Source organism: Oncorhynchus keta, unplaced genomic scaffold (genome assembly GCF_023373465.1).
Source record: "Oncorhynchus keta strain PuntledgeMale-10-30-2019 unplaced genomic scaffold, Oket_V2 Un_contig_903_pilon_pilon, whole genome shotgun sequence".
NCBI lineage: Eukaryota > Metazoa > Chordata > Actinopteri > Salmoniformes > Salmonidae > Oncorhynchus > Oncorhynchus keta.
Window position 1 is genome coordinate 25,001 of NW_026290362.1, and position 15,000 is coordinate 40,000.

Sequence of the window (15,000 nt, forward strand, 5' to 3'; positions counted from 1 at the left end):
CACACACACACACACACACACACACACACACACACACACACACACACACACACACACACACACACACACACACACACACACACACACACACACACGTTGCCATGTAAAGGGACAGACACACATGTAACAGTACTGCTTCCGTCCCTCTCCTTGGCCTATGTCATGTAAAGGAACAGACACACACAGAATATGTCATGTAAAGGAACAGACACACAGAGAATATGTCATGTAAAGGAACAGACACACAGAGAATATGTCATGTAAAGGAACAGACACACAGAGAATATGTCATGTAAAGGAACAGACACACAGAGAATATATCATGTAAAGGAACAGACACACAGAGAATATGTCATGTAAAGGAACAGACACACAGAGAATATGTCATGTAAAGGGACAGACACACAGAGAATATGTCATGTAAAGGAACAGACACACAGAGAATATGTCATGTAAAGGAACAGACAGACACAGAGAATATGTCATGTAAAGGAACAGACACACACAGAATATGTCATGTAAAGGAACAGACACACAGAGAATATGTCATGTAAAGGAACAGACACACAGAGAATATGTCATGTAAAGGAACAGACACACAGAGAATATATCATGTAAAGGAACAGACACACAGAGAATATGTCATGTAAAGGAACAGACACACAGAGAATATGTCATGTAAAGGAACAGACACACAGAGAATATGTCATGTAAAGGAACAGACACACAGAGAATATGTCATGTAAAGGAACAGACACACAGAATATGTCATGTAAAGGAACAGACACACAGAGAATATGTCATGTAAAGGAACAGACACACAGAGAATATGTCATGTAAAGGAACAGACACACAGAGAATATGTCATGTAAAGGAACAGACACACAGAGAATATGTCATGTAAAGGGACAGACACACAGAGAATATGTCATGTAAAGGGACAGACACACAGAGAATATGTCATGTAAAGGAACAGACACACAGAGAATATGTCATGTAAAGGAACAGACAGACACACAGAATATGTCATGTAAAGGAACAGACAGACACACAGAATATGTCATGTAAAGGAACAGACACACAGAGAATATGTCATGTAAAGGAACAGACACACAGAATATGTCATGTAAAGGGACAGACACACAGAGAATATGTCATGTAAAGGGACAGACACAGAGAATATGTCATGTAAAGGAACAGACAGACACAGAGAATATGTCATGTAAAGGTACAGACACACAGAGAATATGTCATATAAAGGAACAGACACACAGAGAATATGTAATGTTAAGGGACAGACACACAGAATATGGCATGTAAAGGGACAGACACAGAGAATATGTCATGTAAAGGAACAGACACACAGAATATGTCATGTAAAGGAACAGACACACAGAATATGTCATGTAAAGGAACAGACACACAGAGAATATGTCATGTAAAGGAACAGACACACAGAGAATATGTCATATAAAGGAACAGACACACAGAGAATATGTCATGTAAAGGGACAGACACACAGAGAATATGTCATGTAAAGGGACAGACACACAGAGAATATGTCATGTAAAGGGACAGACACAGAGAATATGTCATGTAAAGGAACAGACACACAGAGAATATGTCATATAAAGGAACAGACACACAGAATATGTCATGTAAAGGAACAGACACACAGAGAATATGTCATGTAAAGGGACAGACACAGAGAATATGTCATGTAAAGGACCAGACACACAGAGAATATGTCATGTAAAGGGACAGACACACAGAGAATATGTCATGTAAAGGAACAGACACACAGAGAATATGTCATGTAAAGGGACAGACACAGAGAATATGTCATGTAAAGGACCAGACACACAGAGAATATGTCATGTAAAGGAACAGACACAGAGAATATGTCATGTAAAGGAACAGACAGACACACAGAGAATATGTCATGTAAAGGTACAGACACACAGAGAATATGTCATGTAAAGGAACAGACACACAGAGAATATGTCATGTAAAGGAACAGACACAGAGAATATGTCATGTAAAGGAACAGACACACAGAGAATATGTCATGTAAAGGAACAGACACAGAGAATATGTCATGTAAAGGAACAGACACACAGAGAATGTCATGTAAAGGAACAGACACACAGAGAATATGTCATGTAAAGGAACAGACACACACACAATATGTCATGTAAAGGAACAGACACAGAGAATATGTCATGTAAAGGAACAGACACACAGACAATATGTCATGTAAAGGAACAGACAGACACAGAGAATATGTCATGTAAAGGAACAGACACACACAGAATATGTCATGTAAAGGAACAGACACACAAAAAGAATATGTCATGTAAAGGAACAGAAACAGACAATATGTCATGTAAAGGAACAGACACACAGAGAATATGTCATGTAAAGGGACAGAAACAGACAATATGTCATGTAAAGGAACAGACACACAGAGAATATGTCATGTAAAGGTACAGACACACAGAGAATATGTCATATAAAGGAACAGACACACAGAGAATATGTAATGTAAAGGGACAGACACACAGAGAATATGGCATGTAAAGGGACAGACACAGAGAATATGTCATGTAAAGGAACAGACACACAGAATATGTCATGTAAAGGAACAGACACACAGAGAATATGTCATGTAAAGGAACAGACACACAGAGAATATGTCATATAAAGGAACAGACACACAGAGAATATGTCATGTAAAGAGACAGACACACAGAGAATATGTCATATAAAGGAACAGACACACAGAGAATATGTCATGTAAAGGGACAGACACACAGATAATATGTCATGTAAAGGAACAGACACACAGAGAATATGTCATGTAAAGGAACAGACACACAGAATATGTCATGTAAAGGAACAGACACACAGAGAATATGTCATGTAAAGGAACAGACACACAGAGAATATGTCATGTAAAGGAACAGACACAGAGAATATGTCATGTAAAGGAACAGACACACAGAGAATATGTCATGTAAAGGAACAGACACACAGAATATGTCATGTAAAGGAACAGACACACAGAGAATATGTCATGTAAAGGGACAGACACAGAGAATATGTCATGTAAAGGACCAGACACACAGAGAATATGTCATGTAAAGGGACAGACACACAGAGAATATGTCATGTAAAGGAACAGACACACAGAGAATATGTCATGTAAAGGGACAGACACAGAGAATATGTCATGTAAAGGACCAGGCACACAGAGAATATGTCATGTAAAGGAACAGACACACAGAGAATATGTAATGTAAAGGAACAGACAGACACACAGAGAATATGTCATGTAAAGGAACAGACACACACAGAATATGTCATGTAAAGGAACAGACACACAAAAAGAATATGTCATGTAAAGGAACAGACACACAGAGAATATGTCATGTAAAGGAACAGACACACAGAGAATATGTCATGTAAAGGGACAGACACACAGAGAATATGTCATATAAAGGAACAGACACACAGAGAATATGTCATGTAAAGGAACAGACACACAGAGAATGTCATGTAAAGGAACAGACACACACAGAATATGTCATGTAAAGGAACAGACAGACACACAGAGAATATGTCATGTAAAGGGACAGACACAGAGAATATGTCATGTAAAGGAACAGACACACAGAGAATATGTCATGTAAAGGAACAGACAGACACACAGAGAATATGTCATGTAAAAGGAACAGACACACACAGAATATGTCATGTAAAGGAACAGACACACAAAAAGAATATGTCATGTAAAGGAACAGACACACAGAGAATATGTCATGTAAAGGGACAGAAACAGACAATATGTCATGTAAAGGAACAGACACACAGAGAATATGTCATGTAAAGGTACAGACACACAGAGAATATGTCATATAAAGGAACAGACACACAGAGAATATGTAATGTAAAGGGACAGACACACAGAGAATATGGCATGTAAAGGGACAGACACAGAGAATATGTCATGTAAAGGAACAGACACACAGAATATGTCATGTAAAGGAACAGACACACAGAGAATATGTCATGTAAAGGAACAGACACACAGAGAATATGTCATATAAAGGAACAGACACACAGAGAATATGTCATGTAAAGGGACAGACACACAGAGAATATGTCATATAAAGGAACAGACACACAGAGAATATGTCATGTAAAGGGACAGACACACAGATAATATGTCATGTAAAGGAACAGACACACAGAGAATATGTCATGTAAAGGAACAGACACACAGAATATGTCATGTAAAGGAACAGACACACAGAGAATATGTCATGTAAAGGAACAGACACACAGAGAATATGTCATGTAAAGGGACAGACACAGAGAATATGTCATGTAAAGGAACAGACACACAGAATATGTCATGTAAAGGAACAGACACACAGAGAATATGTCATGTAAAGGGACAGACACAGAGAATATGTCATGTAAAGGACCAGACACACAGAGAATATGTCATGTAAAGGGACAGACACACAGAGAATATGTCATGTAAAGGTACAGACACACAGAATATGTCATGTAAAGGAACAGACACAGAGAATATGTCATGTAAAGGAACAGACACAGAGAGAATATGTCATGTAAAGGAACAGACACACACAGAATATGTCATGTAAAGGAACAGACACACACAGAATATGTCATGTAAAGGAACAGACACACAGAGAATATGTCATGTAAAGGAACAGACACACAGAGAATATGTCATGTAAAGGAACAGACACACAGAGAATATATCATGTAAAGGAACAGACACACAGAGAATATGTCATGTAAAGGAACAGACACACAGAGAATGTCATGTAAAGGAACAGACACACACAGAATATGTCATGTAAAGGAACAGACAGACACACAGAGAATATGTCATGTAAAGGGACAGACACAGAGAATATGTCATGTAAAGGAACAGACACACAGAGAATATGTCATGTAAAGGAACAGACAGACACACAGAGAATATGTCATGTAAAGGAACAGACACACACAGAATATGTCATGTAAAGGAACAGACACACAAAGAATATGTCATGTAAAGGAACAGACACACAGAGAATATGTCATGTAAAGGGACAGAAACAGACAATATGTCATGTAAAGGAACAGACACACAGAGAATATGTCATGTAAAGGTACAGACACACAGAGAATATGTCATATAAAGGAACAGACACACAGAGAATATGTAATGTAAAGGGACAGACACACAGAGAATATGGCATGTAAAGGGACAGACACAGAGAATATGTCATGTAAAGGAACAGACACACAGAATATGTCATGTAAAGGAACAGACACAGAGAATATGTCATGTAAAGGAACAGACACACAGAGAATATGTCATATAAAGGAACAGACACACAGAGAATATGTCATGTAAAGGGACAGACACACAGAGAATATGTCATGTAAAGGAACAGACACACAGAGAATATATCATGTAAAGGAACAGACACACAGAGAATATATCATGTAAAGGAACAGACACACAGAGAATATGTCATGTAAAGGTACAGACACACAGAATATGTCATGTAAAGGAACAGACACACAGAGAATATGTCATGTAAAGGTACAGACACACAGAATATGTCATGTAAAGGAACAGACAGACACAGAGAATATGTCATGTAAAGGTACAGACACACAGAATATGTCATGTAAAGGAACAGACACACAGAGAATATGTCATGTAAAGGTACAGACACACAGAATATGTCATGTAAAGGACCAGACACAGAGAATATGTCATGTAAAGGACAGACACACAGAGAATATGTCATGTAAAGGAACAGACACACAGAGAATATGTCATGTAAAGGGACAGACACAGAGAATATGTCATGTAAAGGACCAGACACACAGAGAATATGTCATGTAAAGGAACAGACACACAGAGAATATGTCATGTAAAGGAACAGACAGACACACAGAGAATATGTCATGTAAAGGAACAGACACACACAGAATATGTCATGTAAAGGAACAGACACACAAAAGAATATGTCATGTAAAGGAACAGACACACAGAGAATATGTCATGTAAAGGAACAGACACACAGAGAATATGTCATGTAAAGGGACAGACACACAGAGAATATGTCATATAAAGGAACAGACACACAGAGAATATGTCATGTAAAGGAACAGACACACAGAGAATGTCATGTAAAGGAACAGACACACACAGAATATGTCATGTAAAGGAACAGACAGACACACAGAGAATATGTCATGTAAAGGGACAGACACAGAGAATATGTCATGTAAAGGAACAGACACACAGAGAATATGTCATGTAAAGGAACAGACAGACACACAGAGAATATGTCATGTAAAGGAACAGACACACACAGAATATGTCATGTAAAGGAACAGACACACAAAAGAATATGTCATGTAAAGGAACAGACACACAGAGAATATGTCATGTAAAGGGACAGAAACAGACAATATGTCATGTAAAGGAACAGACACACAGAGAATATGTCATGTAAAGGTACAGACACACAGAGAATATGTCATATAAAGGAACAGACACACAGATAATATGTAATGTAAAGGGACAGACACACAGAGAATATGGCATGTAAAGGGACAGACACAGAGAATATGTCATGTAAAGGAACAGACACACAGAATATGTCATGTAAAGGAACAGACACACAGAGAATATGTCATGTAAAGGAACAGACACACAGAGAATATGTCATATAAAGGAACAGACACACAGAGAATATGTCATGTAAAGGGACAGACACACAGAGAATATGTCATATAAAGGAACAGACACACAGAGAATATGTCATGTAAAGGGACAGACACACAGATAATATGTCATGTAAAGGAACAGACACACAGAGAATATGTCATGTAAAGGAACAGACACACAGAATATGTCATGTAAAGGAACAGACACACAGAGAATATGTCATGTAAAGGAACAGACACACAGAGAATATGTCATGTAAAGGGACAGACACAGAGAATATGTCATGTAAAGGAACAGACACACAGAATATGTCATGTAAAGGAACAGACACACAGAGAATATGTCATGTAAAGGGACAGACACAGAGAATATGTCATGTAAAGGACCAGACACACAGAGAATATGTCATGTAAAGGGACAGACACACAGAGAATATGTCATGTAAAGGAACAGACACACAGAGAATATGTCATGTAAAGGGACAGACACAGAGAATATGTCATGTAAAGGACCAGACACACAGAGAATATGTCATGTAAAGGAACAGACACACAGAGAATATGTCATGTAAAGGAACAGACAGACACACAGAGAATATGTCATGTAAAGGAACAGACACACACAGAATATGTCATGTAAAGGAACAGACACACAAAAGAATATGTCATGTAAAGGAACAGACACAGAGAATATGTCATGTAAAGGAACAGACAGACACACAGAGAATATGTCATATAAAGGAACAGACACACAGAGAATATGTCATGTAAAGGAACAGACACACAGAGAATGTCATGTAAAGGAACAGACACACACAGAATATGTCATGTAAAGGAACAGACAGACACACAGAGAATATGTCATGTAAAGGGACAGACACAGAGAATATGTCATGTAAAGGAACAGACACACAGAGAATATGTCATGTAAAGGAACAGACAGACACACAGAGAATATGTCATGTAAAGGAACAGACACACACAGAATATGTCATGTAAAGGAACAGACACACAAAAGAATATGTCATGTAAAGGAACAGACACACAGAGAATATGTCATGTAAAGGGACAGAAACAGACAATATGTCATGTAAAGGAACAGACACACAGAGAATATGTCATGTAAAGGTACAGACACACAGAGAATATGTCATATAAAGGAACAGACACACAGATAATATGTAATGTAAAGGGACAGACACACAGAGAATATGGCATGTAAAGGGACAGACACAGAGAATATGTCATGTAAAGGAACAGACACACAGAGAATATGTCATATAAAGGAACAGACACACAGAATATGTCATGTAAAGGAACAGACACACAGAGAATATGTCATGTAAAGGGACAGACACAGAGAATATGTCATGTAAAGGAACAGACACACAGAGAATATGTCATGTAAAGGAACAGACACACAGAGAATATGTCATGTAAAGGAACAGACACACAGAGAATATGTCATGTAAAGGGACAGACACAGAGAATATGTCATGTAAAGGAACAGACACACAGAGAATATGTCATGTAAAGGAACAGACACACAGAGAATATGTCATGTAAAGGAACAGACACACAGAGAATATGTCATGTAAAGGAACAGACACACAGAGAATATGTCATGTAAAGGAACAGACACAGAGAATATGTCATGTAAAGGAACAGACACACAGAGAATATGTCATGTAAAGGAACAGACACACAGAGAATATGTCATGTAAAGGAACAGACACAGAGAATATGTCATGTAAAGGGACAGACACACAGAGAATATGTCATGTAAAGGAACAGACACACAGAGAATATGTCATGTAAAGGAACAGACACAGAGAATATGTCATGTAAAGGAACAGACACACAGAGAATATGTCATGTAAAGGAACAGACACACAGAGAATATGTCATGTAAAGGAACAGACACAGAGAATATGTCATGTAAAGGAACAGACACACAGAGAATATGTCATGTAAAGGAACAGACACACAGATAATATGTCATGTAAAGGGACAGACACGTCATGTAAAGGAACAGACACACAGAGAATATGTCATGTAAAGGGACAGACACGTCATGTAAAGGAACAGACACACAGAGAATATGTCATGTAAAGGGACAGACACATCATGTAAAGGGACAGACACGTCATGTAAAGGGACAGACACATCATGTAAAGGGACAGACACACATCATGTAAAGGGACAGACACATCATGTAAAGGGACAGACACATCATGTAAAGGGACAGACACGTCATGTAAAGGGACAGACACGTCATGTAAAGGGACAGACACGTCATGTAAAGGGACAGACACGTCATGTAAAGGGACAGACACATCATGTAAAGGAACAGACACATCATGTAAAGGGACAGACACGTCATGTAAAGGGACAGACACGTCATGTAAAGGGACAGACACGTCATGTAAAGGAACAGACACATCATGTAAAGGGACAGACACATCATGTAAAGGGACAGACACATCATGTAAAGGGACAGACACATCATGTAAAGGAACAGACACACAGAGAATATGTCATGTAAAGGGACAGACACGTCATGTAAAGGAACAGACACACAGAGAATATGTCATGTAAAGGGACAGACACGTCATGTAAAGGGACAGACACATCATGTAAAGGGACAGACACATCATGTAAAGGGACAGACACGTCATGTAAAGGGACAGACACGTCATGTAAAGGGACAGACACATCATGTAAAGGAACAGACACACAGAGAATATGTCATGTAAAGGGACAGACACATCATGTAAAGGGACAGACACATCATGTAAAGGAACAGACACACAGAGAATATGTCATGTAAAGGGACAGACACATCATGTAAAGGGACAGACACGTCATGTAAAGGAACAGACACACAGAGAATATGTCATGTAAAGGGACAGACACATCATGTAAAGGGACAGACACATCATGTAAAGGGACAGACACACATCATGTAAAGGGACAGACACATCATGTAAAGGAACAGACACATCATGTAAAGGGACAGACACATCATGTAAAGGGACAGACACATCATGTAAAGGAACAGACACGTCATGTAAAGGGACAGACACGTCATGTAAAGGGACAGACACATCATGTAAAGGACAGACACATCATGTAAAGGGACAGACACATCATGTAAAGGACAGACAGATCATGTAAAGGGACAGACACACATCATGTAAAGGGACAGACACATCATGTAAAGGGACAGACACATCATGTAAAGGAACAGACACGTCATGTAAAGGGACAGACACATCATGTAAAGGGACAGACACATCATGTAAAGGGACAGACACATCATGTAAAGGAACAGACACATCATGTAAAGGGACAGACACGTCATGTAAAGGGACAGACACGTCATGTAAAGGGACAGACACATCATGTAAAGGGACAGACACGTCATGTAAAGGGACAGACACATCATGTAAAGGGACAGACACGTCATGTAAAGGGACAGACACATCATGTAAAGGAACAGACACGTCATGTAAAGGGACAGACACGTCATGTAAAGGGACAGACACGTCATGTAAAGGGACAGACACGTCATGTAAAGGGACAGACACGTCATGTAAAGGGACAGACACGTCATGTAAAGGGACAGACACGTCATGTAAAGGGACAGACACGTCATGTAAAGGACAGACACGTCATGTAAAGGAACAGACACGTCATGTAAAGGGACAGACACGTCATGTAAAGGGACAGACACATCATTTAAAGGGACAGACACATCATGTAAAGGAACAGACACATCATGTAAAGGGACAGACACATCATGTAAAGGGACAGACACGTCATGTGAAGGAACAGACACACAGAGAATATGTCATGTAAAGGGACAGACACATCATGTAAAGGGACAGACACATCATGTAAAGGGACAGACACGTCATGTAAAGGGACAGACACACATCATGTAAAGGGACAGACACATCATGTAAAGGGACAGACACACATCATGTAAAGGGACAGACACATCATGTAAAGGGACAGACACATCATGTAAAGGGACAGACACATCATGTAAAGGGACAGACACGTCATGTAAAGGGACAGACACGTCATGTAAAGGGACAGACACACATCATGTAAAGGGACAGACACATCATGTAAAGGGACAGACACACATCATGTAAAGGGACAGACACACATCATGTAAAGGGACAGACACATCATGTAAAGGGACAGACACGTCATGTAAAGGGACAGACACGTCATGTAAAGGGACAGACACATCATGTAAAGGGACAGACACATCATGTAAAAGGGACAGACACGTCATGTAAAGGACAGACACGTCATGTAAAGGGACAGACACGTCATGTAAAGGGACAGACACATCATGTAAAGGGACAGACACATCATGTAAAGGGACAGACACATCATGTAAAGGGACAGACACATCATGTAAAGGGACAGACACATCATGTAAAGGGACAGACACATCATGTAAAGGGACAGACACGTCATGTAAAGGGACAGACACACATCATGTAAAGGGACAGACACGTCATGTAAAGGGACAGACACATCATGTAAAGGGACAGACACACATCATGTAAAGGGACAGACACATCATGTAAAGGGACAGACACATCATGTAAAGGGACAGACACGTCATGTAAAGGGACAGACACATCATGTAAAGGGACAGACACACATCATGTAAAGGGACAGACACATCATGTAAAGGGACAGACACACATCATGTAAAGGGACAGACACATCATGTAAAGGGACAGACACGTCATGTAAAGGGACAGACACGTCATGTAAAGGGACAGACACACAGAGAATATGTCATGTAAAGGGACAGACACATCATGTAAAGGGACAGACACATCATGTAAAGGGACAGACACATCATGTAAAGGAACAGACACACAGAGAATATGTCATGTAAAGGAACAGACACACAGAGAATATGTCATGTAAAGGGACAGACACATCATGTAAAGGGACAGACACATCATGTAAAGGGACAGACACATCATGTAAAGGGACAGACACATCATGTAAAGGGACAGACACATCATGTAAAGGACAGACACATCATGTAAGGGACAGACGTCATGTAAAGGACAGACACATCATGTAAAGGGACAGACACAGTCATGTAAAGGGACAGACACATCATGTAAAGGGACAGACACATCATGTAAAGGACAGACACATCATGTAAAGGACAGACACATCATGTAAAGGACAGACACATCATGTAAAGGGACAGACACATCATGTAAAGGGACAGACACGTCATGTAAAGGGACAGACACATCATGTAAAGGGACAGACACATCATGTAAAGGGACAGACACATCATGTAAAGGGACAGACACATCATGTAAAGGGACAGACACGTCATGTAAAGGGACAGACACATCATGTAAAGGGACAGACACATCATGTAAAGGGACAGACACGTCATGTAAAGGGACAGACACATCATGTAAAGGGACAGACACATCATGTAAAGGGACAGACACATCATGTAAAGGGACAGACACATCATGTAAAGGGACAGACACATCATGTAAAGGGACAGACACATCATGTAAAGGGACAGACACATCATGTAAAGGGACAGACACGTCATGTAAAGGGACAGACACATCATGTAAAGGGACAGACACATCATGTAAAGGGACAGACACGTCATGTAAAGGGACAGACACGTCATGTAAAGGGACAGACACGTCATGTAAAGGGACAGACACGTCATGTAAAGGGACAGACACATCATGTAAAGGGACAGACACGTCATGTAAAGGGACAGACACGTCATGTAAAGGGACAGACACGTCATGTAAAGGATGTAAAGGGACAGACACGTCATGTAAAGGGACAGACACATCATGTAAAGGGACAGACACATCATGTAAAGGATGTAAAGGGACAGACACGTCATGTAAAGGGACAGACACATCATGTAAAGGGACAGACACATCATGTAAAGGGACAGACACATCATGTAAAGGGACAGACACATCATGTAAAGGAACAGACACGTCATGTAAAGGGACAGACACACATCATGTAAAGGGACAGACACATCATGTAAAGGGACAGACACACATCATGTAAAGGGACAGACACATCATGTAAAGGAACAGACACATCATGTAAAGGGACAGACACATCATGTAAAGGGACAGACACACATCATGTAAAGGGACAGACACATCATGTAAAGGGACAGACACATCATGTAAAGGGACATGTAAAGGACAGACACATCATGTAAAGGGACAGACACATCATGTAAAGGGACAGACACATCATGTAAAGGGACAGACACATCATGTAAAGGGACAGACACGTCATGTAAAGGGACAGACACGTCATGTAAAGGGACAGACACACAGACACATCATGTAAAGGGACAGACACGTCATGTAAAGGGACAGACACATCATGTAAAGGACAGACACACAGAGAATATGTCATGTAAAGGAACAGACACACATGTCATGTAAAGGGACAGACACATCATGTAAAGGGACAGACACATCATGTAAAGGACAGACACATCATGTAAAGGGACAGACACATCATGTAAAGGAACAGACACGTCATGTAAAGGGACAGACACATCATGTAAAGGGACAGACACATCATAAAGGGACAGACGTCATGTAAAGGGACAGACACATCATGTAAAGGGACAGACACATCATGTAAAGGGACAGACACATCATGTAAAGGGACAGACACATCATGTAAAGGAACAGACACATCATGTAAAGGGACAGACACACATCATGTAAAGGGACAGACACATCATGTAAAGGGACAGACACATCATGTAAAGGGACAGACACATCATGTAAAGGGACAGACACATCATGTAAAGGGACAGACACATCATGTAAAGGGACAGACACGTCATGTAAAGGGACAGACACATCATGTAAAGGGACAGACACATCATGTAAAGGGACAGACACGTCATGTAAAGGGACAGACACGTCATGTAAAGGGACAGACACGTCATGTAAAGGGACAGACACGTCATGTAAAGGGACAGACACGTCATGTAAAGGGACAGACACGTCATGTAAAGGGACAGACACGTCATGTAAAGGGACAGACACATCATGTAAAGGGACAGACACATCATGTAAAGGGACAGACACGTCATGTAAAGGGACAGACACATCATGTAAAGGGACAGACACGTCATGTAAAGGGACAGACACGTCATGTAAAGGGACAGACACGTCATGTAAAGGGACAGACACGTCATGTAAAGGGACAGACACATCATGTAAAGGGGACAGACACATCATGTAAAGGGACAGACACATCATAGCAAAGGACAGACACGTCATGTAAAGGGACAGACACATCATGTAAAGGGACATACACATCATGTAAAGGGACAGACACATCATGTAAAGGGACAGACACATCATGTAAAAGGGACAGACCTAAAGGGACGTCATGTAAAGGGACAGACACGTCATGTAAAGGGACAGACACGTCATGTAAAGGGACAGACACATCATGTAAAGGGACAGACACATCATGTAAAGGAACAGACACATCATGTAAAGGGACAGACACGTCATGTAAAGGACAGGCAGTCTGCGTACCTCCTCCCAGCTGGTTGTACTGAGCCTCCTGGAACTCCTCCAGAGTGTATGTGTGATCTTTCAGGATGTGACAAAGCCCCATGTCACTGATCCTGTAGCATCTCTCTGATGTTCAGCAACGCCGGACGCAGAGACTGGAAACACACACACAGCTGTTACTGCTGCTTCCTGTTATCTTAAAATAACTACCTAGTTGGGATCCATTATACACAGCTGTTACTGCCCCTTCCTATTATCTTAAAATAACTACCTAGTTGGGTTCCATTATACACAGCTGTTACTGCCCCTTCCTATTATCTTAAAATAACTACCTAGTTGGGTTCCATTATATGAACATCTCATAGGAAGACAGGATTGTTTCAATAATAATAAAGTAACATTCAGACAACATGAACCAGCACATACTGGTCAATGGTACAGACCATTTGGTATAGAAACACAATTGTAGAGGTCTTGTCCTGACCAGGAAACACTACTGGACCCAATCCTGACAACTGGACCCACCTCATTATCCTGACCAGGAAACACTACTGGACCCAACAATACCACCACCTCATTATCCTGACCAGGAAACACTACTGGACCCAACAATACCACCCACCTCATTATC

The 15,000-nt window shown here is 40.3% G+C and overlaps 1 protein-coding gene across 1 annotated transcript in view; it reads right to left on the reverse strand.

Moving 5' to 3' along the window:
• LOC127927025 (dynein axonemal heavy chain 6-like) overlaps positions 1 to 14,472 on the reverse strand; it is a 21,268-nt gene extending 6,796 nt beyond the window's left edge. The window contains exon 1 of the mRNA XM_052512674.1: positions 14,391 to 14,472. Coding sequence (XP_052368634.1) covers positions 14,391 to 14,472 — 82 coding nt within the window. The remainder of the gene's footprint in view (positions 1 to 14,390) is intronic.
• Positions 14,473 to 15,000: the final 528 nt, after the last annotated feature.